At 46.2% G+C, this 25,377-nt stretch overlaps 1 protein-coding gene and 1 long non-coding RNA gene across 41 annotated transcripts in view; one reads left to right on the top strand and one right to left on the bottom strand.

Annotated features, from left to right (window-relative positions):
• The window catches only part of PIGG (phosphatidylinositol glycan anchor biosynthesis class G (EMM blood group)), a 59,648-nt gene extending 52,039 nt beyond the window's left edge, over window positions 1–7,609 (bottom strand). For 25 of the 40 annotated variants that reach the window (XR_012434517.1, XR_012434518.1, XR_012434519.1 and 22 more), the window contains exons 1-2: window positions 7,330–7,609; window positions 5,895–6,100 (exon numbers count right to left, since the gene is read on the bottom strand). Coding sequence is in view for 9 of the 40 variants with exons in the window: in XM_005554239.5 (XP_005554296.3) it covers window positions 5,895–6,100; window positions 7,330–7,483 (360 nt within the window). In the remaining 31 variants the exon portion in view is untranslated. Of the gene's footprint in view, window positions 1–5,324; window positions 5,396–5,894; window positions 6,101–7,329 lie in introns of all 40 variants that reach the window. The other 15 variants (XR_012434516.1, XR_012434514.1, XR_012434515.1 and 12 more) reach the window with 3 other exon arrangements.
• A 61-nt stretch (window positions 7,610–7,670) lies between these two features.
• LOC141410267 (uncharacterized) lies at window positions 7,671–23,288 on the top strand. The gene is made up of 3 exons (XR_012434534.1): window positions 7,671–7,761; window positions 19,713–19,832; window positions 19,869–23,288. It is a non-coding gene; the product is annotated as an uncharacterized lncRNA (long non-coding RNA).
• The last annotated feature ends 2,089 nt before the right edge of the window (window positions 23,289–25,377 follow it).

The following is a 25,377-nucleotide window of genomic DNA, read 5'->3' as shown; positions in this document are numbered from 1 at the left end:
GGCCAGGGAGGCCAGTGGGATAGTCTCTTCTGCTCCCGCCCTCAATGTTGCACCATATTTTCTGGGAGGGGTTGGGGGTGACGTGTCCTTATACCCTTCTGATAATATAATTGAGTCAAGAATTTCCCTGCTTTTAGCATAGAACCTAAGAGGCCATCGTAATGGGTAACAGATCTCTGTGATTTAGAGTTATAGAGCCACCTCAGCCAGCACTGGCATCTTGCAACCTGTGCAATGAAAATAAACAGGAACCTGGATAACACCAGCAGGTGAAATAATTTTACCAAGACATCTTTAACGGTAAATAAATGCAAGTATGAATTATCCAGACTTCTGGAATGCCACGGGGAGGAGCTCAGCAAAATCTCTCCCCCAGGAGCAATAATAAAACTGGATGAAACTGTCAAAAGCAACCATTTTAGTACTTTGGAAATTCACCAAAATTATAGAACAGATTGAGAAGAGCTTATTTAAGAAAAAAACGGAATCTCAGTAAGAACAGCAAGTGCCATGGTGTTTCCACACAGGGCGGCTCCCACCTCCCTCCTTTCCAGCTGCAAGCTGCAGCAGCCACCGAGAAGCCTCACACCCAGGGAGGTTAGGAAAACACATCAGGGGTGCTGAAGCACAACCTCTGACCAATCACTGGCTGACCACTAAGCTATGCGGAGCCTGGGCTTAGCTCCTGAGGCTTCCGGAGCCTCAGGAAGACAGGCTTAAAAATAAAAACAAGAACTTAGGCCGGGCGCGGTGGCTCAAGCCTGTAATCCCAGCACCTTGGGAGGCCGAGACGGGCGGATCACGAGGTCAGGAGATCGAGACCAGCCTGGCTAACACGGTGAAACCCCGTCTCTACTAAAAAAATACAAAAAAACTAGCTGGGCGAGGTGGCGGGTGCCTGTAGTCCCAGCTACACGGGAGGCTGAGGCAGGAGAATGGTGTAAACCCGGGAGGCGGAGCTTGCAGTGAGCTGAGATCCGGCCACTGCACTCCAGCCTGGGCGACAGAGCGAGACTCCGTCTCAAAAAAAAAAAAAAAAAAAAAAAAAAAAAGAACTTAAATACCAAAAGAACCAAAAGACCTAAGTGAAGACATCAGTTGCCGCATGCTCGCATGCTGCCGGGGAGACAGACTGCAGAAGTCCTTTACGAAGTCACTATACAAACAACCAAAATAACCCTAACAGCCATCAACATTCCTAGGGTGGGGTTAGAGCTGAGGTGGGGTGTGCCTGGATATACACATTTGTTAAATTCTGTACGTGCAAAAATGTAATTGTATAAAAATTACATTTCAATAAAGTTATTTTTTAAAATGTGAGCCTCTCTCACCCCAAAATCCCACTCTTTTTTTTTTTTTTTTTTTGAGGTGGAGTCTCGCTCTGTCAGCCAGGCTGGAGTGCAGTGGCGCGATCTGGGCTCACTGCAAGCTCCGCCTCCCGGGTTCACGCCATTCTCCGGCCTCAGCCTCCCGAGTAGCTGGGATTACAGGCCCCTGCCACCACGACCGGCTACTTTTTGTATTTTTAGTAGAAATGGGGTTTCACCGTGTTAGCCAGGATGGTCTCGATCTCCTGACCTCGTTCGTGATCCGCCCACCTTGGCCTCCCAAAGTGCCGGGATTACAAGCGTGAGCCACTGCGCCCGGCCAATCCCACTCTTTAAAAGGCAGCCAATTACTCTTGGTGAGTATCCTTTTAGACCCTTTTCTGTGTGTGTGTGTGTGTGTGTGTGTGTGTGTGTGTGTGTACGTGTATAAAATCACAAATATATGAAGGTACATATTTTTTACCAAAATGGTAGCAAACTATACAAATTAGTCTCAAACTTCTTCAATTAATAACATATCATGAACCTCTTTACCTAGGGAAAATTTAAAGTGGTCCCTACCCTCTTTAAAAATATCAGTGGGAACCCAAGCTAGTGTGAGGACAAAGGGGGTGCCTTATAAAAGCCACAAAAGAAGGGATGAAAACAGAAAACTTTTATATTGTCAAGATGTTGTAAACAAAGTCAACTAACATGATAAACTGAAACAATTATTGACTGTGGACATGACATACAAGATGTTACATCCATGATGTATAAAGAGGTTCGGATCAAGGAGCGACAGTCCTGTGGAAGCTGGGCGGACTACATAACAGAATCCACAAAGCAAGAAAGTGGAATGGCCAATAAACATATGCAGAGATTCTGGACTAGTAATCAGAGCAGGGTAAACAGAACAACCCATAAGCCAGTTTTTGTTTATCATATTGTGAAAATTTAAAGATGGATGATCTCTACCCCGCACAAGAAATGAGGTGAACAGGTGCTCTTGAAATACCGTAGATGTGAATACAGGTTGACTGAGCCAGTATCTCCATGGCCACCACCGTCGTCCAGGCTGCTGTGGGCTCCAGTCTGAACTATTATAAATGCCCTAGCACCTTTTCTTGCCCAAATCCCATCTGGACACAAATCAGACCCTGCTACACCACTCTTTAAAACCCTTCCATAGTTTTCCTTCTGCTGGGTTTGAACACTGAACGCCATCGCCCAGAGCCTCGAGGCTCTGTGCAGCCTCACTCCCATTTACCTCTTCATCCTCATATAGGCCCTCTTTTGTGTTCCCTTGCCCTTCATCCACACAGGTCACATGCAGCTCACACAGAAAATAATCTAAAAGGATACTCATCAAGAGTAATTGGCTGCCTTTTAAAGAGTGGGATTTTGGGGTGAGAGAGGCTCACATTTTAAAAAATAACTATTGAAATATAATTTTTATACAATTACATTTTTGCACGTACAGAATTTAACAAATGTGTATACCCAGGCACACCCCACCTCAGAGGGGATTTGGCATCCCCTCATCCCAGAAAGTGTGCAGGCAGCGAGTGGGCCGCACTCACAGTCCTAGGAAATCTAAGGGAAAGCTCAGGTCTGTCAATCAATGCCGGCTATTGTTATGACTAGAAAGTGCTTGAAGAATGAGAAGGCATTCAAAAATGAGTTACAGGACTTTAAAACAAAGCTGCTACAGGGTCTTAGCAAGTGAAAGCTCACTGGACATGTCAGGGTTGGCGTCTGGTTGCAAATGTATCAATACCAGGAGATGCTCTGAGCCCTTTCTCGGACTAGAGGCAGGGCAGGGGACACTTTCCTCAACCAACACTGCCCAACCTACCAAACTCCAGAGCTGTACAATCCTAACTCCAGTATGGGCTTTCTGTTCTAGCTCCTCCCTGATGGAGAAATAAGGAGCAAGAATCCTCAAAGGACTGAAAACAAAACAAAACACTAGCTCTGGGGTGAGGCTCCCCAGCAAAGGTGAAATGAAACCAATAAGCTGGAGACAGAGGCGCCAAGAACCACAGTGCCAACGTGCTGGTCTGAATAGAACCTGGAGCCTGCACAATCACTTACACATTTTCTCAAATCTGCCTGTTAAAATCTTTAAAAAAAAAAAAAAAGGAAGAAAAGGGTTCCTTCCACACTTCTGAGAGAGCAGATAAAGAAGTCGGTGTTTCTGAGATCAGGGGCGTGGATGTCTCTCTCAGATTCCCACCGCTAGTTTCAGCAGAACGGCAGAAACGGAGTGCTGTGATCAAAGGTGCCTGCCCCTCTCCTTCATTCTCCCTCACCTCCCGCTCCATTCCTTCCAGAGCAGTTGTCACTGTCTGAAACGATCTTCATTGATTCATATTTTACCGATTTTCTATTCCTCCAATTAGAAAGTAGGCTCCATGGCCGGGCGCGGTGGCTCACGCCTGTAATCCCAGCACTTTGGGAGGCCGAGGCAGGCGGATCACAAGGTCAGGAGATCAAGACCATCCTGGCTAACACGGTGAAACCCCGTCTCTACTAAAAATACAAAAAATTAGCTGGGCGCGGTGGCGGCGCCTGTAGTCCCAGCTACTCGGGAGGCAGAGGCAGGAGAATGGCGGGAACCCGGGAGGCGGAGCTTGCAGTAAGTTGAGATCCAGCTACTGCACTCCAGCCTGGGCGACAGAGCGAGACTCTGTCTCAAAAAAAAAAAAAAAAAAAAAAATAGAAAGTAGGCTCCATGAGGACAATGCTGTCTTGTTCTTCACTGCATCCCTCCTGTCTAGAACAGCATGTCACATAGTACATGCTCAATAAATATTGCTGAATGAAGGTCACATCACATTGAAATGTGGCAGAGAGAGTAAAACATTCAAGGAAAAAGTCAGTGAGCGATATGGCACTGTGCTTCCTCCAGTCTCAGACTGCTTTCATCCAGCGAACATTCGCTGAGCATCGACAACCGGGGCTGCCCCCAAGCCTTCAATCAGTAAGCAGCTCCTTCTCACCAAGTAACAAGCTGTCACCCCATCAATCACACAGCAAAGGCTCCGTCAGAGACTTTATGCCACACTCACATGCAATACACTCACAAACACAATTCAACCCCTCTGCTCCTTTCTGTCCCCAACTTTATTCATCCTTCCACTCTCAGTTTAAATGCAATTTCCTCAGCCGGGATTTCTCACCCACTAATCATCACATCCTGTTCTTTCCCATCATGCACTAACCACACTTTACAACTGCATGTTTTCTTTCTTTCTTTTTTGAGACGGAGTCTCGCTCTGTCGCCCAGGCTGGAGTGCAGTGGCCGGATCTCAGCTCACTGCAAGCTCCGCCTCCCGGGTTCACGCCATTCTCCTGCCTCAGCCTCCTGAGTAGCTGGGACTACAGGCGCCCGCCACCTCGCCCGGCTAGTTTTTTGTATTTTTTTTTTTTTTTTTTAGTAGAGACGGGGTTTCACCATGTTAGCCAGGATGGTCTCGATCTCCTGACCTCGTGATCCACCCGTCTCGGCCTCCCAAAGTGCTGGGATTACAGGCTTGAGCCACCGCGCCCGGCCTCTTTTTTTTTTTTGAGATGGAGTCTTGCTCATCGCCAAGGCTGGAGTGTAGTGGCGCAACCTCGGCTCAATGCAAGCTCCGCCTCCCGGGTTCACGCCATTCTCCTGCCTCAGCCTCCTGAGTAGCTGGGACTACAGGCGCCCGCCACCTCGCCCAGCTAATTCTTTTGTATTTTTAGTAGAGACGGGGTTTCACCGTGTTAGCCAGGATGGTCTCGATCTTCTGACCTCGTGATCCACCCGCCTCGGCCTCCCAAAGTGCTGGGATTACAGGCGTGAGCCACCGCACCCGGCCCAACTGCATGTTTTCATATGCTCCTTTGTTGAGTGACTGTATATCTAAAGACTAAAAGCTACATGAAGCCAGAGATACTATTTTCTCCCCGATTGTATACCCATTAAAATATCACCACATAGTAGTTGCTCAAAAGTTTTCGAGCCAATCAATAAAGGCTTACTTTTTTTCTTTACCCATGGTTCTTGGGAAACGCACTATGTACTTCAAAGCTGCTGTCAGTAGGCTGGACACCTGAAGGATATGGTGGAAACAGTGGTAATTGTTGAGGCAGATCATACTAATTGGATCATTATGTATACTGGTGGATACTTTTGGAGAAGTCACATTTAACTTATCTGGGTTTGCCTTCCTATCTATAAGATCTAGAGACTGAACTAGATCAGCTCTAAAGGCTCCTTCTAAGATTGCAAATGACCCAGTGGCGATTAAAGAAGAAAGCAGGTTACCAAGAATGGTATATCTTGGGGTAGGTTAGCCTGGGTGATCTTGCTGTAAATCTTTTATACTTCCCGTGAAGCATGAGTTTTGGCTACTTGACAAGAGGCACAAATCATGGGTCTCAGTTCCGTCCTGTGTGAGGCTCCCTCAGCATTCTATTGCCCCAGCCAACTGATAGCACAAAATTTCCACTTTCTTAAAATTGCAACTCCAAGCGAAAGACTACAGAGGCCCCCTTTAAATCTTCAAAAGAGCCAAACCATGATTCATTAAAACATTAAGGCCAACTTACCTTGATTCGAGGCATAGTAACTGTAGGTGGCTTTGCTTCAGCCACAAAACTGTGAGATGCTCCTTTTTCCACAAGATAAGTTGTGTAGGGCATAAATTTCACACCCTTTGATCCAAACACAAAATCATCTCTCAAGGCATCTATCAGAACAATAACAACTTTACTGAAGAGAGGTGATGGCAGCGTGGTCCAGTTAGAACTGGCTCCTAAGTGTTTGAAAGAAAAAAAGGAAATTGAACTTTGAACTTTCCTAAGCATTCAAGCACCTCCACAATCTAGCTTCTACCTACTTCTCCAGCACATATCCTGCCATATCTATATAACCCAACCCAAAAGGAGGAGACTTGTACTTGGTAGGTAGTGCTGCCGGGAATGGACGGGGGTTAACAGGAGTAATCTCAGGGACCCACAGTAGTAAGCAGTTAATTATCCTTAGTAAGGCCGGGCGCGGTGGCTCAAGCCTGTAATCCCAGCACTTTGGGAGGCCGAGGCGGGCGGATCACAAGGTCAGGAGATCGATACCACAGTGAAACCCCGTCTCTACTAAAAATACAAAAAATTAGCCGGGCGCGGTGGCGGGCGCCTGTAGTCCCAGCTACTCAGGAGGCTGAGGCAGGAGAATGGCGGGAACCCGGGAGGCGGAGCTTGCAGTGAGCCGAGATCGCGCCACTGCACTCCAGCCTGGGCAACAGCGTGAGACTCCGTCTCAAAAAAAAAAAAAAAAAAAAAAAAAAAAAAAAAAAAAATTATCCTTAGTATAGTGAGGAGTACCAGGGCAGGGGAATCCCTACGTAAGCGTCCTGGGATGGGACATTTAGGGAGCTTGACCTAAAACCCAGAGCTGCAAGAATGGGATGGCTGGGTGTTTATATACTGCGTTTCGCGGTCAGCGGCTGGTGTGTGCACGTGGTCCAGAACCAGGGCGCCTTTACTTGCTGTATATGGCTGGGTAGATGAAGACTAGGAAGGGGCCTAACGCAGAAAGGCCCTAGTGCCTTAGCCACTAGGCAGGGAAAACACCTTGGAGAACGTAAGAGACCCAAACGCGAAGGGATCGGCAGGGGTCTTATCTGTAGTGTGCTAGGGGGCAAAAAGGGCGCCTGGAACAGGCAGTGACCCAAAGGCTCCTCAGGAGAGGGGCGGGGGCTCTGGACGAGTAGAGCTGGAGAGGCCGGATCCCAGGTATGGACACAGCTTACTCTGTGGTGATCAGGAAGGAAGGTCGAAGTGGGGCCAGTAGAGGTGGTTGCCACAAAGTTGTAAGAATACAGAAAAGAGACGCTGGAGCGGTTAAAAAAAAAAATTCTGGGGTGGGGACCATAACGGGAGACCACCGGGGAGCGCCGAGAAGAAATCCGAGCAGTGACGCTCAGAAAAAGGGTCTTCTAGGGGATGTGGGGTCAGGGGAGCGGAGATGCTGGGGAGGGGTCCGTACCAGCCGAGGGTTCGGGCGCTGGGGGCTCTGCTCCGTGTACCGCCCTCGCAGAGGAACGAACGGGAGCCGGAAAGAATCCCCGAAGGAAGACTGCGATCCCTAGCACCTCGATCGCTACGCAACAGGTAGCGAAAGTCCCGGAGCCCAGCCGCATCGTGGACACGCCAGGCAGGATGCGGAACCGACCCCACCTGGAGCTTCGCCCTGCTGCACCCGCGCTTCCGGCTCCAGGTAGCCGCCTCTAAGCAAGAACGCCAGGCCTTACCGTCGCAGCCACAGTGGCGTCACGTCCGCCGGCGGGCCACAGTGACGCGTCACTTTCGCCGGCGCGCCAAAGCGGCGTCACGCTGGAAATACGCCCGGCGGGCGGTGATCCAGGCTCTCTGCGGCGGCCTTCCCGGCGAGTCCGCGGTGGGCGCAGCCCACTGCGAGGTACAAGGTTTTAGAATTTTTTCAATTTGGAAAGCCGGGCTCAGTGGCTCACGCCTGTAATCCCAGCACCTTGGGAGGCCGATGCGGGCGGATTCACGAGGTCAAGAGATGGAGACCTTCCTGGCTAACATGGTGAAACTACAAAAAATTAGCCGGGCGTGGTGGCGGCGCCTGTAGTCCCAGCTACTCAGGAGGCTGAGGCGGGAGAATGGCGTGAACCCAGGAGGTGGAGCTTGCAGTGAGCCCAGATCGGGCCACTGCACTCCAGCCTGGGCGACAGAGCAAGACTCCGCCTCACAAAAAAAAAAAAAAAAAAAAAAGTTTATTTGAAAATTTTATTTTTTAATGGACACATTGTAAAGGCACATATTTATGGGCACGATTTGATGTTCAGATAAATATATGTTGTTGTCTTAATTTAATTTAGGAGAGCTAAATAATTAAACAGGCCAAAGTACATAAGAAAGCAGCAGGCTTTTATTGCAAATATGCACACACTCTTGGGGTAGGTTCTCCAGTCCTCAGGTATGGGGCCAGGGAAGCCCACCGGCCTCTGCCGGGGAACTTTTATGCATTGGTACTGGAAGGGGGAGGGCAGTGGGCGGGATAAGGGCGTGATAGGGGCGTCTCAGTAGGCATGGCCGGGTAAGTTTGATTTCTTCGGATTGAGGTCACCTGGCCGAAGCTCTGTTGCCCTGCACTTTCCCGGCGCGGGAAAGTTGGTGATGAACAACACGGAAGCAATCGGGACTGTGCCATGTTCACCTTCCTCCATTTTGGTCCCTTCTCCCTCACCCAAACAGTCTAACCTCTTATTAATTGTAGGAATTTGGGGCGCCATTGTCAGTCTGGCTGTTTCCTGCTGTTAAGGGGCGTAGTTAGGGTCTGAGGTTGGCAGTTGGGTGTAGGGATGCAGGAGCATTTGGTTGAAGGTGACTGGGTGATTTCTTGGACCCTAGCTCGGAGAAATTTTATTAGAATGGGAGCAAAGCATAATATAAGACAGAGGATTAGTATGGGAATTAGGAATGGAAGCATCTGCTGTACTACAGGCAGCAGCGATACCAACAGTTTAAGGGGGCATTAAATTGTTGAAGCTCCTTTTTGATTTTGTTTAACGTTTGGACGTTGGTGTCAACCAGGCCTAATCCATTTATGTAGTAGCAACACTCCTCTCCTAGGGAGAGGCATGCTCCTCCTTTTTCAGCAGTAAGAAGATCTAATGCCCGCCTATTTTGTGCTGCTACCTGGGCTACTGAGGTGATTTGACGTTGTAAAGAGGCTAGGCTTTCAGCTGAAGCCTCTATGGCTGCTTGGACCTGAGTGGAGAGGGTCTGTGTGGATTGAATCGAGTGGGTGAGGGCCCCTGTTCCAAGTCCTGAGGCTACTAGGGACGATGCTAGGGAAACCCCGATAACTAAGGGAAGAAAAATGGCCCGTTTTTGGATTGTATTGCTGGAAGTGGTAAGCTGGGAAGCTAGCTCGGACAATTCTCCTTCGCCATATAGGGTTAAAGTAGGCACTAAAGACACCGGAATACAAAGGGATTGGGTGATGGAGGTGTGGTTAAGAGTTTTAGATAAGGCTGGGCGCGGTGGCTCAAGCCTGTAATCCCAGCACTTTGGGAGGCCGAGACGGGCGAATCACGAGGTCAGGAGATCGAGACCATCCTGGCTAACACAGTGAAACCCCGTCTCTACTAAAAAATACAAAAAATTAGCCGGGCGAGGTGGCGGGCGCCTGTAGTCCCAGCTACTCGGGAGGCTGAGGCAGGAGAATGGCTAAACCCGGGAGGCGGAGCTTGCAGTGAGCTGAGATCCGGCCACTGCACTCCAGCCTGGGCGACAGAGCGAGACTCCGTCTCAAAAAAAAAAAAAAAAAAAAGTTTTAGATAAAGTTTGGTCACACCAGAAGTAGCCGCCAACAGGAGCCATCTGGGTCCCGCTGGGAGCTTGGGTATGATTACACCAGGAAGGGTTGGGAGTAGAGTAGCAGAAAGGAAGGGTTTGACTTTCTGGATGGTGGTATAATGAGACTTGAGGTAAGGACGTTGCTTGAGAGGAGCTGGTAGGGTTGGTGGTGATATTGAAAGCGGCTGGTAGAGGGACCACCACTAAGGGAGGTTTCCCGAGTGCAGCGCAGAGGAAGCAGTGGGAGAGGTTTTTCAGTCCAACTGCCTGTGTCAAGTTAAGTCCGTGGCGAATAAGTGTCAACCATGAGAATGGGTCCTCATTGTTAGGGGGTAATGGGTCCTCATTGTTAAGGGGGCTTAACTGTTTTTGTAGTTTTTGTTCATGAGATTTTATGGCTGAGGTTAAATTTTGTAAATTTTGTAGGGCCTGTACACCTTTAGGGAGATGTACTTGCTGTATGTATACTCTCTACCTGGATGATTGTGGTGGGATATGAGGAAACAGATGATGCATATAGTCCACCTTTAACTCCCTGGGCCCACCAGGGGTCCCAGGGATCCTTAATATGAAGAGTATATTTGCCTGATGTTAAATTTCTTGTAAAAGGTCGATCTTTGGGGGTACAATAACCATTCTCACACAGTGGGGCCAACTTATGGATGTTGCAATAGTTGTATGGACACCCCAGGTTGGTTTCTTGCCAGTAATTTTTACAATTATATTCAGTTTGGTCGTACAAGAAACATATGACTGGGCGGTCATAGTTGCCGACGGAACCTAGGTCAAATTTAAGGGAGAGGGCAGCTTGATAGCCCTGGGGGGAGCAATCTGCAGTGCCTTGCATGGCTGAGTGTACCTGGTTGTTTGTAGACCAGATTTCAGTTGTAGAGAATCTCCATATAAACTTAGGATTAGTAGGAGTAACTAGGGGAATTAGAGTAAACCATAATAATGGTAACGAAGGTGTAGAGGGTAAGTTCGACATTGCTGAAATCACAAAGGGCACCCTGCCAAACTAGGTCTTCTATGAGAGTGAAAAGTCGGGAGACCCACTGGTTGGGGGATGGGTCGGGAAGGAGGGTATCTATGGGGTTTATGAGGGAAAAGTCAGTTAAGTTAAGATGAAGAATAGTGAGGAAACGGAAAAATTTGAGGAGGGTGTGGCTCATCTAACTTGTTTCTGTCTCGGTTATTTTTAGACGGGTGGGTGACAGTTGGGTGGACTGCCACTTAGCCTGAGGGGGCTGGGCTGTCTTCAACTGGGTAATATGGACCCAGGAACCGAGACCTAGAAGCTTGGCTGCTGTAGAAGTGGTGAGAATTACTGTGTATGGGCCTTTCCACCTAGGAGTAAGGCCCTTTGCATGTAGATCCTTGAGTAGAACCTGATCACCTGGAGAAAGGGCCAAGGGGGTGTCTGGATTTCCTTGTGTAGGTGGGGGAAGTGACTTTTCGGTGTGTTCTCTAAGTAATTGTCTTAAGAGAGAGAGATAGGGCAAGTAGGGTGCCAGCGGTGTGGGAAGAATAGGAAGTTCTCGTAATGCAAGAGGGCCCTCGTAAACTAGTTCAAATGGGCTGAGGCCTGTAGGGCTTCTAGGTGTCGCCCATAGTCTGGTAAGGGCAAGGGGAAGTAGGGTTACCCACGATTGATGTGTCTCTATGGAAAGTTTGGTTAGTTGTTGCTTGATGAGTCCATTGGCCCACTCAGCCTTTCCAGATGACTGGGGATGTTATGGAACATGTAGCTTCCAGGTAATGCTGAGAGAATCCTCCACCAGTTGGATTACTCTGGAAATGAAGGCCAGACCATTATCAGATTGGATTGATTGGGGAAGCCCGAAGCGTGGTATGATTTGTTCTATAATTATGGTAGCCACAATGGATGCACTTTCCCCCATAGTGGGGAAGGCCTCTATCCACCCTGAGAAGGTATCTACTAAAGTGAGTAGGTAGCGGAGTCTTTTGTGTCTAGGCATATGGGTGAAGTCAATTTGCCAATCCTCTCCGGGTTGATGCCCTCTAAGCTGATGGCTTGGGTGTATGTTGCGTATTGCCCCTTGAGCGTTTGCCTTTAGGCAGATTAGACACTGTTGGCCGATTTTTTTGAGGTGAGAGAGAAGGGATGGACACTCAATGATGGGATATAAAAAATTATATAGAGCTTGGTGCCCAATGTGTAGGGAGTTGTGGATGTCTCTTAGGATTTTTTGCGTTTGAGCTTCAGGGAGGACAACACGGTTCTGGATAAAGATCCATTGGGTAGGCGTTATGGTTGCTTGTGGGTTTTGTAAAAGTCTACTTTTTTCTTCTGAGGAATAGGAAGGGGAGTATTGGGGGTTTAGGAAACAGATAGATTGGGAATTTTTTGTGGGGAGTGCTATCGATTTTGCTGTGGCATCGGCCAAGTGGTTACCTTGGGCAATTGGATTGGTAGGCCTTTGATGTCCTTTGCAATGAATGATAGCCACCTCCTTAGGGGAGGTTAGAGCTTGTAGTAACAGTTGGATTTGCCTGCCATTTATAATGGGAGTTCCTTTGGTGGTTAAGAATCCCCGCTCCTGCCAGAGTGCAGAGTGTGTATGTGCTATCATGTGTGCATACTTAGAGTCAGTATATTAACAGTTTTTCCCTCAGATAGATGGAGTGCTCTGGTTAAGGTAGTGAGTTCTGCCTTTTGTGAGGTTGTGCCTAATGGTAGATGTTTAGCCTCTATTACTTGGGTGTTAGTGACTACTGCATATCCTGCATGTTTGTTTCTGTGGGGATCAGTAAAGGAGCTTCCATCCACAAAGAATGTTAGTTGTGGATTTGGGAGGGGTTGGTCCTGTAAGTGGAGATGAGTTGGGGGGACTGACTGAATGACCTCAGGACAGGAATGTTCTGGGGCATGTGGGGTATTTGGGGTAGGCAGGAGAGTGGCCGGGTTAAGGGGGGAACAGGTGGCTAATTTAATGTCAGGGCTTTCTAAAAATAGGACATGAAATAATTGTATACGGGAAGGAGTGAGATGACTGATGCACTTGTGGGAAATTAGATCTTGGAGGCGATGTGTGGAATGGACGGTGAGGGGACCTTTTTTTTTTTTTTTTTTTTTTTTTTTGAGACGGGGTCTCGCTCTGTCACCCAGGCTGGAGTGCAGTGGCTGGATCTCAGCTCACTGCAAGCTCCGCCTCCCGGGTTCACGCCATTCTCCTGCCTCAGCCTCCCGAGTAGCTGGGACTACAGGCGCCCGCCACCTCGCCCGGCTAGTTTTTTGTATTTCTTAGTAGAGACGGGGTTTCACCGTGTTAGCCAGGATGGTCTCGATCTCCTGACCTTGTGATCCACCCGTCTCGGCCTCCCAAAGTGCTGGGATTACAGGCTTGAGCCACCGCGCCCGGCCTGAGGGGACCTTTTAAGGTAAGTTTTAAGGCTTCTTTGGTTAGTTCTGCTGCCGCGGCTAGAGCTCGTAGACAGGTTGCCACCCTTGCACCGTGGTGTCTAGCTGCTTGGAGAGATAACCAACTGGTCTAAAGGTTGTTCCTATTGGTTGAGCCAAGAGGCCCATGGCTACTTTTTGGCGTTCATCAGTGAAGAGATAAAACGGGTATTGGGGGTTAGGCAATGAGAGAGTGGGGGCTGACAGCAGACACGACTTAAGGCGTATAAAAAGAGTAGTGATTAGTTTTGGATTGGACAGGGGTCCTGTTGGGGACTCTTTTGCAGCCTGGTAAAGGGGCTTGGCCAGGACCCCAAAATTTGGGATCCAATGTCGAAAGAATCCTACCAATCCTAAAAAAGATAAGATTTCTTCTCCGTTGGTTGGGGGGTGGGGTGAGGTCCTGAATAAGACTTAATCTGTCTATAGTAAGGGACTTGGACACAGGAGTAAGTTCTATACCTAAGTATATAACCGCAGGGAGACAAAGTTGGGCCTTTTGTTTGGTGACTCTGTAACCTAGCCCTCCTAAATAATTAAGGAGGAGGGCGGTGTCCTGTAGGGAGATATCATGTGAAGGGCTACACAGAAGTAAATCATCAACATACTGGATAATTGTGCTAGAACTGATTGGGCACTGGGCCAGATCTTTGGCCAATGCCTGTCCAAAAAAATGGGGGCTGTCCCGGAAGCCCTGGGAGAGGACTGTCCAGGTTAACTGAGTAGACATATGGGTTTTGGGGTCTTCCCAAGTAAAGGCAAACAGAAAATAGCAGTCAGGGTGTAATGGAATGGAAAAGAATGCATCCTTTAAATCAAGGACCGTGAAGTGAGAGGTTTTGGGAGGTATACGGGATAAAAGGGTATATGGGTTTGGGACCACCGGGTGAAGGGGTGGCCTGCCCCTCCACACCTGTGGGCATTTCTCATTAGGTGGAATGAGAGACTTGAGAAAAGAAATGAGACACAGAGACAAAGTATAGAGAAAGAAAAAGTGGGCCCAGGGGACCTGCGCTCAGCTTACTGAGGACCCACGCCGGCAGGTCTCTGAGTTCCCTTAGTATTTATTGATAATTATCTTTACCATCTTAAAGATAAGGGAGTGGCAGGACAATAGGATCATCGAAGGGAGAAAATTAGCAGTAAGACATATGGACAAAGATCTCTGTGACATAAATAAGTTCAAAGGAAAATGCTGTGCCTTGATATGCATATGTAAACATCTCCACAAACCTCTTAGCAGCATTGCTCCAGCAAGTCCTGCCAGCAAGTCCCACCTTATGCCATAAGGCGGTTTTCTCCTATCTCAGTAAACAGAGCATACAATTGGGTCTCACACAGAGATGTTCCATTGCCCAGGACGGGCAGGATTTTTAACCAGCAAGCTGCCTTCAGGCACTTGTTTAACAAAGACACATCCTGCACAGCCCAAAATCCATTAAACCTTGAGTCACCACAGCACATGTCTCTTGCAAGGACAAGGTTGGGGGTAGGGTCACAGATTAACAGCATCTCAAATACGGAACAAAATGGAGTCTCTTATGTCTACTTCTTTCTATATAGACACAGTAAGAGGCTGATCTCTCTTTCTTTTCCCCACATTTCCCCCTTTTCTTTTCAACAAAACCACCATTGTCATCATGGCTCGTTCTCGTTGGTCACTGTCTCTTTGCAACTGTTGGGTATACCTGCCTACTAACAGCAGACAGAATAGGCACAGAAGGATTAATATGAAATTTACAACAGTAGTACTTTAGATGGTCTTAACGGAAGTGACAGGGTTAAGATTTGCGAGGCCATCAGCGACTCCTGCAATTGCCTCAGTTTCTGGTACCAATACATAGATCACATACTTCACAAAGTAATAAAATATCACAAAGCAAGTGGAGGCAGGATGAGATCACAGGATGGCGTTAAAATTAAAATTAAGATTGCTAATGAAATTCTGGGCATGCATTGTCATTGATAACATCTTATCAGGAAATAGGGTTTGAGAGCAGACAACCTGTCTGACCAAAATTTATTAGGTGGGAATTTCCTCGTCCTAATAAGCCTGGGAGCACTACAGGAGACCGGGGCTTATTTCATCCCTTCCGCTTCAACCGTAAAAGGCGGCACGCTTCCAAGGGGGTCCTTTACAGGCCTACCCTCAGAGCGCATTCTCTTTCTCAGGGATGTTCCTTGCTGAGAAAAAGAATTCAGCGATATTTCTCCTATTTGCATAAGAAAAGAGAAGAAATATGGCTCTGTTCCGTCCGGCTCACCAGCGGCCAGTTCAAGGTTGCCTCCCTTGTTCCCTGAACATTGCTGTTACCCTGTTCTTTTTTCAAGATGCCCAGATTTCATATTGTTCAAACACACATGCTCTATAAACAATTTGTGCAGTTAAGGCAATTATCACAGGGTCCTGAGGTGACATATATCCTCCTCAGTTTACAAAGAAGGTGATGGGATTAAGAGATTAAAGTAAAGACATAGGAAATTACAAAAGTATTAATCTTGTAGAACTAATAAATGTCCATGAAATCTTCACATTTTATGTTTTTCTGCCGTGGCTTTAGCCAGTCCCTGCATTCAAGGTCCCTGACTTCCCGCAACATTTTCCCTCCCTTTTCCTCTATATAAATGTGCCATGGCGATGAAGGCTTGCTCATTCTCTCGATTTTGACGCAGGATTCTTCAACTGGTACGGCACACTAAAAACAAGCCGATTAAACAGAGACACATAGGCCGGGCGCGGTGGCTCAAGCCTGTAATCCCAGCACTTTGGGAGGCCAAGACGGGTGGATCACGAGGTCAGGAGATTGAGACCATCCTGGCTAACACGGTGAAACCCCGTCTCTACTAAAAAATACAAAAAACTAGCCGGGCGAGGTGGCGGACACCTGTAGTCCCAGCTACTCGGGAGGCTGAGGCAGGAGAATGGTGTGAACCCGGGAGGCGGAGCTTGCAGTGAGCTGAGATCTGGCCACTGCACTCCAGCCTGGGCGACATAGCAAGACTCCGTCTCAAAAAAAAAAAAAAAAAAAAAACAGAGACACATAATTCCAAAATTTACTGCAGTAGAGTTCCCAGTAGACTTCAAGTTGTGGGGTTTAATCCATGAAGATTTTTTGCCACTTGATCTAATGCCTCAGTTCTAGGCACAGTATTTAAGTGACTTTGAGAGGCTTCAAAAATTTGTTCTTTTAATTTAGAAATGTCTAAAGTGAGATTATCTTCTCTTCCCTGTAGATGGCATCTAACCATGTCCCAGTGATGTTTAGGCTCATTATAAACTTGGGGTGTAATACAAAAATCTGACGTATTCCAGTCACACTGTAACTGGAAACGATGTTCCAAGCTCATGAGTCTATCTCCCATCCAAATGACTGTTTGTCTAAGATCATTAATTTGATTTGCCAATTTTTGATCGGTACCAGATTGTGAATTCCACAACCTTGTGGAATTCTTTTGCCAATTGTCAACAAAGCTTACTGTCTGAACAGAAGAGTGCAATGCAACTCCTGCCACAGTGGCTGTAGCTGTGACTGCAATTAATCCCATAATCACTGCAATTAAAGTAAAAATGAATCTTTTGGATCTATTTAAAATGACTTTTAATACTTCAGTCAAAATATGGATGGATGGTGAGGCCTCCCTTGGTCGGTCCATGGACACAGGGATCCACACGCCTTCTCTTGCTCTCACTAGCAGAGGATGGTGCTGCCAATCAAAAGTCGAATCAATGCAAGTAAACAATCTGCAATTTTCACAAGTTATAGTTTGGGAGTCTGGTTTAATAACTATATTTCCTATGACTAACATATAAGGGGGCTTTACACAACTTTGTAAAGGAACTGTTAGACTGGAATTTAGGTTGATAGAATAAAATGGCTTATAATATCTTGTTTCTATAGTTTGATTTCCAGACCAAATTCTAAGGCGGTAAGAAGCTACAGTAGCCGGGCGCGGTGGCTCACGCCTGTAATCCCAGCACTTTGGGAGGCCGAGGCGGGCGGATCACAAGGTCAGGAGATCGAGACCATCCTGGCTAACACGGTGAAACCCCGTCTCTACTAAAAATACAAAAAAATTAGCCGGGCGTGATGGCGGGCGCCTGTAGTCCCAGCTACTCAGGAGGCTGAGGCAGGAGAATGGCGGGATCCCGGGAGGCGGAGCTTGCAGTAAGCGGAGATCGCGCCATTGCACTCCAGCCTGGGGGACAGAGCGAGACTCCATCTCAAAAAAAAAAAAAAAAAAAAGCTACAGTAAGCCTCCATAATTCTGGATGTTCGGGACCCAAAACAGGACTTATTATTTTTGATCTTGAAGTAGAGATTCCCTTTTCTCCCCATATCAAAGAGTAGAAAGACTGTAATTTTTTGTGCTTATGTTTGTCTAAATTTTCTGTTAAGTCACTATCAACAGTTGGACTCACTAGTGCACTGGGACAGAATTGAGTTTGTCCTGCGCAATTGTGGTAGAATTGACCTCGAGGTGCCCAATCTATAACAGTTCCGAATGTATTGTTTTGTAATATCACCGCACTATCAGCCACACATTCTTCCCAAACTAAATATTTTGATTCTTTGGAAATCTCGTTGGGGCAAGGTTTCCCTTTTGGCCTAAATTTTAATGATCTTTGATAAGAAAAGTCTTGTAAATAGTTTACCTGTAGTTTGAGTGACATTCCGCTTACCATGTGATAAGTAAATCTACTGGTGGGACTGACAGTAGGTACTTCTACCAACCAATTTTGGATTGCAGGCATTAAACATCCTGGTGCTCTCCCTAGGCAAATAGGAGGATAACGATACCCAATGGAAATATTTATCATCGTTCCTTCTTCCTCTGGTTTGGCAGGGTAACGATCATCTGTGGGACCAGGTACCCACACACTATTATTAACATATACTTCAATAGGATTATCCATCCATGTGACTGCCCGAATTAAGGGCTGGAAAGGCACATAGGCCCAATAGGTATAATTAGCTGCAGCTGCTCCTGCAGGCATGGGGAGACTTACCACCGTTGATACAATCATTAAAGCTGTAAGCAGCATTTTTTCTGGGGTTTGTGTCACCTTTGTGCTAGCTAGGCTTTTTTCAGCTAATGGTGTCAGCTTCTTTAACTGTGCCCAGGTCGACAGCACCGCCTTCTTGGTGCGTGGTGACTTCATCTGTTCTGGTATCACCTCTTGGTTCATCATGCGAGTCAATGGTGCTCGATTGCGGTGTTTCCATCTCCGTGGAGGCGCTTTTCTTTACATCTCCGATGGGTTCATTGTAGAACTTCAAATGTCTAGTGGGTATCCAAACAGGAAGCTGATTTTCTCCTGGTGAAACACAAACAAAACCTCTTCCCCAGGTTATCACCTTCCTTATTTCCCATGTCTTATTTTTGTTGTCTTTCCACCAAATCAGTTTTCCTTCATGTGGACTGTTCTTTTTACCAGTAAGATATTGTTCTGCAGAAGTAGTAGTCTGATTTCTATAAATGTTTAAAAAATTTAAAGTATTTAAATTTTTAGTATAATATATAATTTAAATTTATATAATTTAAATTTAAAGTATAAAAATTTAAAGTGCTAGATTAAGCTGCATCTGAGGAGTGGTGCACTCCTTACTGTCTCTCCCTTCTTTTTGTTTAACTAACTGAGTTTTGAGTGTTCTATTTGTTCTTTCAACTATGGCCTGTCCTTGGGAATTATAAGGAATTCCCGTTGTATGTGTAATATTCCACTGATTTAAGAATTTTTGGAAAGCTTTACTACAATAACCTGGTCCATTGTCAGTTTTAATTTTTTCTGGAACTCCCTTTACAGCAAAACAAGATAATAAATGTTTTTTAACATGGGAAGTACTTTCTCCTGTTTGGCATGTTGCCCATATGAAATGTGAATAAGTATCAACTGTTACATGAACATATGATAATTTTCCAAATGAAGGCACATGGGTAACATCCATTTGCTGTAATGCATTAGGACACAGACCTCTGGGATTAATATTCTTTGACTATTTAAGTTGGGATATCTTAGGCTGGGCGCGGTGGCTCACGCCTGTAATCCCAGCACTTTGGGAGGCCGAGGCGGGTAGATCACGAGGTCAGGAGATCGAGACCATCCTGGCTAACACGGTGAAACCCTGTCTCTACTAAAAATACAAAAAATTAGCCGGGCGTGATGGCGGGCGCCTGTAGTCCCAGCTACTCGGGAGGCTGAGGCAGGAGAATGGCGTGAACCCGGGAGGCAGAGCTTGCAGTGAGCCGTGATCGCGCCACTGCACTCCAGTCTGGGCGACAGAGCGAGACTCCGTCTCAAAAAAAAAAAAAAAAAAAAAATAAGTTGGGATATCTTAGGATAGAGAACAAATTTGACATGGCATAAGTAGGAATGCCTAGAGTTGGCTGAATCCAATTAATATCACCTAACAATTTTTGAAAGTCATTTAATGTTTTTAATGTGTCTTTTCTTATTTCTATTTTTTGTGGCTTAATTTTTCTATTTTCTATCTGCATCCCTAAATAATGAAAAGGAGCAGAGGTTTGGATCTTATCAGATGCTATTGTCAGTCCTGCGTTGGCAACCTCTGCTTGCAGAAATGTGTAACAGTCAATTAATTTGTCTCTTGTTTCTGCAGCACATAAAATATCATCAATATAGTGAATGATACAACAATCGGAAAATTTGTCTCTAACTGGTTGAAGGACTTGACCTACGAAAGTTTGACAAATAGTTGGACTATTAAGCATTCCCTGAGGTAATACTTTCCACTGACTATTAAGCATTCCCTGAGGTAGTACTTTCCACTGAAACCTGGTGGCTGGTTCTTTATTATTTATGGCTGGTATAATAAAGGCAAATTTTTCACAATCTTGCTCTGCCAAAGGAATGGTAAAAAAGCAGTCCTTTAGATCAATTATAATTAAAGGCCAGTCTTTTGGGATCATGGCTGGAGAGGGCAGTCTGGGTTGAAGAGGCCCCATGGCTTGAATTACAGCATTTATGTCTCTTAAGTCCATTAACATACGCCATTTGCCTGATTTTTTCTGAATTACAAATACAGGAGAATTCCAGGGTAAGAATGAAGGCTCAATGTGTCCTTTTTCTAACTGTTCCTTTGCTAATAAATGTAAAGCCTCCAGTTTTTGTTTTGGTAGTGGCCACTGATTTACCCATACCGGTTTTTCTGTTTTCCAAGTTAATGGAATGGGTTTAGGAGGCTCTACAGTGGCCACCCCTAAAAAGGATGCCCTATTCCTTTTCTTTCTTGATTTTTCTCAGTCTCAATTGGGACTTTAATGCCATTTTCATTTTTTCCTAACCCCTTTCCTGGTATATATCCCATCTTAGTCACGATTTTTTGACTCATGGGGCTGTATAATCTGGAGCGGGCATAACAATTTCTGCATCTCATTGTTGTAATAAATCTCGACCCCATAGATTAACAGGAATTGAAGTAATCATTGGCTGAACAGTACTTTCTTGATTATCTGGCCCTAAACAATGTAAAATCATTGTACTTTCATACACTTCTGAAGCTGTGCCTATGCCGACAAGTCTTGTAACAGCCTTTTGTTTAGGCCAATTTTTTGGCCACTGATTTAAAGCAATGACAGAGGTATCTGCTCCAGTGTCTACCAACCCTTCAAACTGTTTTCCTTGAATAATGGCCTTACACACAGGTCTGCTCTCAGAGACCAGACTTGCCCAATATGCAGCCTTTCCTGCCGAATCAGTGCTTCCAAACCCTCCTGTTCTTTTTATCTCACTGTTTCCAACTTTAATATAAGGTAGGAGTAATAATTGAGCAATCCTGTCTTCTGGACTGGCACTCCAAGGAACTGAGGAACTAATAACCAGTTGAATTTCGCCTTTATAGTCTCAATCAACCACACCAGTATGAATTTGAACTCCCTTTAGATTTAAACTTGATCTTCCTAAGATTAGTCCTACAGTCCCCTCAGGCAATGGGCTGTATACCCCTGTGGGGATTTTTCGTGGAGGCTCCCCTGGAAGCAGAGAGACTGCTTGTATGGTACATAAATCTACTGCTGCACTGCCACTTGTGGCGGGGGATAATTGCCCTATTGTGATAACTGGCTTATTCGCTGAGGCACTTGTGACAGTGGGGGTTGTTGTTCCTGAAAACCCTGAGGAACAAAGGGCTGAATTTGGAATGCCCCAGTTTGTTGCGGGGCCTGAGGCTGACCCCTCCACTCATTTCCCTATTCCTAATAGTTGATCTGCATCTATGTTAACTGGAGGATTGGCAGTCCTATTTCTTCAGACCTGTACTTCGGACAGTGGTTGCCCATTTTTATCAAATTTAGAACAACATTGATTACCCCAATGTTTTCCCTTTTTACATCTTGTACATAGGCCAGGTGGCTCTTTATCTGTTGTTGTAGTAGCTTGAGTAGTTACATTTTGTTTATTTGAGACTAGGCAATTCTTTTTTAGATGACCAATTTGACCACAATTATAACATCTTCCCCCAAATGTTCTAACTTGTCCTCCTAAAGCAACTCCTGTGATTGCTTGAGCCATAAGCATAGCTTTATGCATAGCTCCTCCAATTCCATCACAGGCTTCAACGTACTCTGAGATTACATCTGATCCTGTGGGAACCCTTCCTTTTAATGGCTTAATGGCTGATTGACAATCAGGATTGGCGTTTTCATATGCCATCAACTCCACTATGACCTTACGGGCCATCAACTCCACTATGACCTTACGGGCATTCTCATCGGTAATCTACTTTTGAGCAGCATCTTGAAGTCTTGCTACAAAATCAGGATAGGGCTTTTTAGAGCCTTGTCTTATTGTATTAAAGGAGGGGCAGGGGGTTCCTGGGTCTTGGATTTTCTCCCAGGCCCTAAGGCAGATAGCCCTAATTTGCTCAATGGCCTCATTTGGCATTATTACTTGTTGGTCAACAGTGCTCCAATTTTGACCTATTCCTTATAGTTGATCTGCATCTATGTTAATTGGAGGATTGGCAGTCCTATTTCTTCGGACCTGTACTTGTGCCCCATTGCAGGGGCCTTTGAAAACAGTATGCTGAGAATAGATAGGGCTCAAGGACAGTATCTCCAATTGAACTTTTAATGAACTCCCGTAGGCGCCAAGAAGGCGGGCAGATAAGGAAGAGCATAGAGACAAGGAACTGAGTAGAAGGTTACATCTGGGAAAAGAAAGTTTGTTTTGCATTGCGTTCTTTTTTTTTTTTTTTTTTTTGAGACGGAGTCTCGCTCTGTCGCCTAGCCCAGGCTGGAGTGCAGTGGCGCGATCTCGGCTCACTGCAAGCTCCGCCTCCCGGGGTCACGCCATTCTCCTGCCTCAGCCTCCCGAGTAGCTGGGACTACAGGCGCCCACAACCGCGCCCGGCTAATTTTTTTGTATTTTTAGTAGAGACGGGGTTTCACCGTGGTCTCGATCTCCTGACCTTGTGATCCGCCCGCCTCGGCCTCCCAAAGTGCTGGGATTACAGGCGTGAGCCACCGCGCCCGGCCGCATTGCGTTCTTTATGGAGTATAAATAAAGTGAGGTGGAGGCTTTGAGCGCAGGGCCGCCATGTTCTCTGTTTGTCTTTGTCTTTTGTGTCTGTTCATTCTCCACCACCCCCGGCACGGACCCCAATACCCCATCAATCCACCAAGTCTTAAATTGTAAAAATTGAGAGGGTAAGAGTGATTTTGCCAGAATCTCCCAATCATAAGGAATGAGTCTATGTGTAAGGAGAGTTGGGTCCATACTGTTTTACTCCCTCTTTCATTTCTTTTAGCATTTTTACAGAAAAGGACTGATATCTGGCTTCAGCTACGGGAGGCTCTCCCTCTTGGGCCCCTTCTCCAGGTGATCTTGCTTCTAATATTACTGGGAATTGCCACGCCTCAATATCTCCTTGTTTTCTTGCCTCATCAATAATTTTATATAATGCACTACCCTGTGTACTAGGCAGTGCTGCAGGATTAAGTCTCATGGTGGGTGGCTGAGGATATGGCGCCCTGACCTGTGGCGCTGGAAATGTTCCTGGCTGTCCAGAAGGATTTTCTGGGGGCTGCCGATACTGCAGTTCGGCTGGCAGCCAGTATTGATAGTCTACTGGTGGCTGGGTCTTATTTTCTACCGGCTGATATTGTGGACACTGTATTTGGATTGGCATTGCCATGACAGAGACTCTATCTTTTCCTTTTTTTTTTTTTTGAGACGGAGTCTCGCTGTCACCCAGGCTGGAGTGCAATGGCTGGATCTCAGCTCACTGCAAGCTCCGCCTCCCGGGTTTACGCCATTCTCCTGCCTCAGCCTCCGGAGTAGCTGGGACTACAGGCGCCCGCCACCTCGCCCGGCTAGTTTTTTGTATTTTTTTTTAGTAGAGACGGGGTTTCACCGTGTTAGCCAGGATGGTCTCGATCTCCTGACCTTGTGATCCACCCGTCTCGGCCTCCCAAAGTGCTGGGATTACAGGCTTGAGCCACCTCGCCCGGCCAACTCTATCTTTTTCTATTTGATCTTCTTTTGGAGTTTGTACTTGTTTAACCTGCATTTGAGGTTGTAAAGTTACAGGCATCTGAGCTGCTGTAAGAGGAGTTGGCCATCGTGGTTTAGACTCTGATGGCTCTGCTAATTCTGGACCTTTTTCTTCTAATTTTAACGTTTCAGGATATGTTACCTCCTGTAATTGATTATCGTCAACATTTTGCGTTGACCGAGCCCTTACCAGCTCTGCTACACATTTACAGTGTGAACTTTCTGTTCCTTTCCGGGATTCTATCCCTGCCTCTTTTTCACAATCTACTGCACAGCTTTTAGGGACATCAGAAATTGGAATGCTATCTTCTTCTGTTTGAAATGGTTCTAAAGCTACTTTAATAATGACCCAATCATTCCATACTGTGAGCGGAATGATTTTACCTTCCCTACTTGCTTGTTTTAATTCTTTGCCAATTTTTTCCCAGTCTTTTAGATCTAAAGTTCCCTGTTTCGGAAACCATGGACAAAACTTTCTATTGTTTGAAATAGTGTAATTAGATTTTTGGTAGAGACTTTAACTCCCCCTCTTTTTAAAAGAATTTTAATAAAGCTGCGATAAGAGGCATATTTACTTTTAGTTTGCCCCATTGTTACCCTAGGTTCTTCCGAGCGCACAAGCTTACCACAAGGCTGACTGTAGACGTACTCGGGGGTCTCTCGTCGACTTGTCCTCAGTGACCACGCTCCAGCGTACCTTCACCTTAGAGAAAAGCTCCCACTTTGGGCACCAGATGAAGGGGTGGCCTGCCCCTCCACACCTGTGGGCGTTTCTCATTCAGTGGAATGAGAGACTTGAGAAAAGAAATGAGACACAGAGACAAAGTATAGAGAAAGAAAAAGTGGGCCCAGGGGACCTGCGCTCAGCTTACAGAGGACCCACGCTGGCCCCGGTCTCTGAGTTCCCTTAGTATTTATTGATAATTATCTTTACCATCTTAAAGATAAGGGAGTGGCAGGACAATAGGATCATTGAAGGGAGAAAATTAGCAGTAAGACATATGGACAAAGATCTCTGTGACATAAATAAGTTCAAAGGAAAATGCTGTGCCTTGATATGCATATGTAAACATCTCCACAAACCTCTTAGCAGCATTGCTCCAGCAAGTCCTGCCAGCAAGTCCCACCTTATGCCATAAGGCGGTTTTCTCCTATCTCAGTAAACAGAGCATACAATTGGGTCTCACACAGAGATGTTCCATTACCCAGGACGGGCAGGATTTTTAACCAGCAAGCTGCCTTCAGGCAGTTGTTTAACAAAGACACATCCTGCACAGCCCAAAATCCATTAAACCATGAGTCACCACAGCACATGTCTCTTGCAAGGACAAGGTTGGGGGTAGGGTCACAGATTAACAGCATCTCAAATACGGAACAAAATGGAGTCTCTTATGTCTACTTCTTTCTATATAGACACAGTAAGGGGCTGATCTCTTTTTCTTTTCCCCACAACCGGGTATGTTGGGATTACTGCCTCATTAATGATATGTAAGTCCTGAACTAATCTGTATGCCCCTGAAGGTTTTTTGACAGGGAGGATGGGAGTGTTACAAGGAGAATGGGTGGGAATTAAAATTTGTTGTTGGAGTAGACGATCTATGATGGGTTTGATTCCTTGTCGGTGATGCAATGAGAGAGAGAACTGGGGGCGAGACGGAAAGTGGGTAGGGTCTTTTAAGCGAATGAGGACTGGCTTATGGTGTTGGGTGACTACCGGGGCAGAGGTGTCCCATACCTGTGGGTCAACCAACACTGGAAACGTTGGGGAGGGG

Source organism: Macaca fascicularis, chromosome 5 (genome assembly GCF_037993035.2).
Source record: "Macaca fascicularis isolate 582-1 chromosome 5, T2T-MFA8v1.1".
Taxonomy (NCBI): Eukaryota; Metazoa; Chordata; class Mammalia; order Primates; family Cercopithecidae; genus Macaca; species Macaca fascicularis.
The sequence above is the reverse complement of the archived record's forward strand: the minus strand, read 5'-3'. Positions and strand labels throughout refer to the sequence as shown.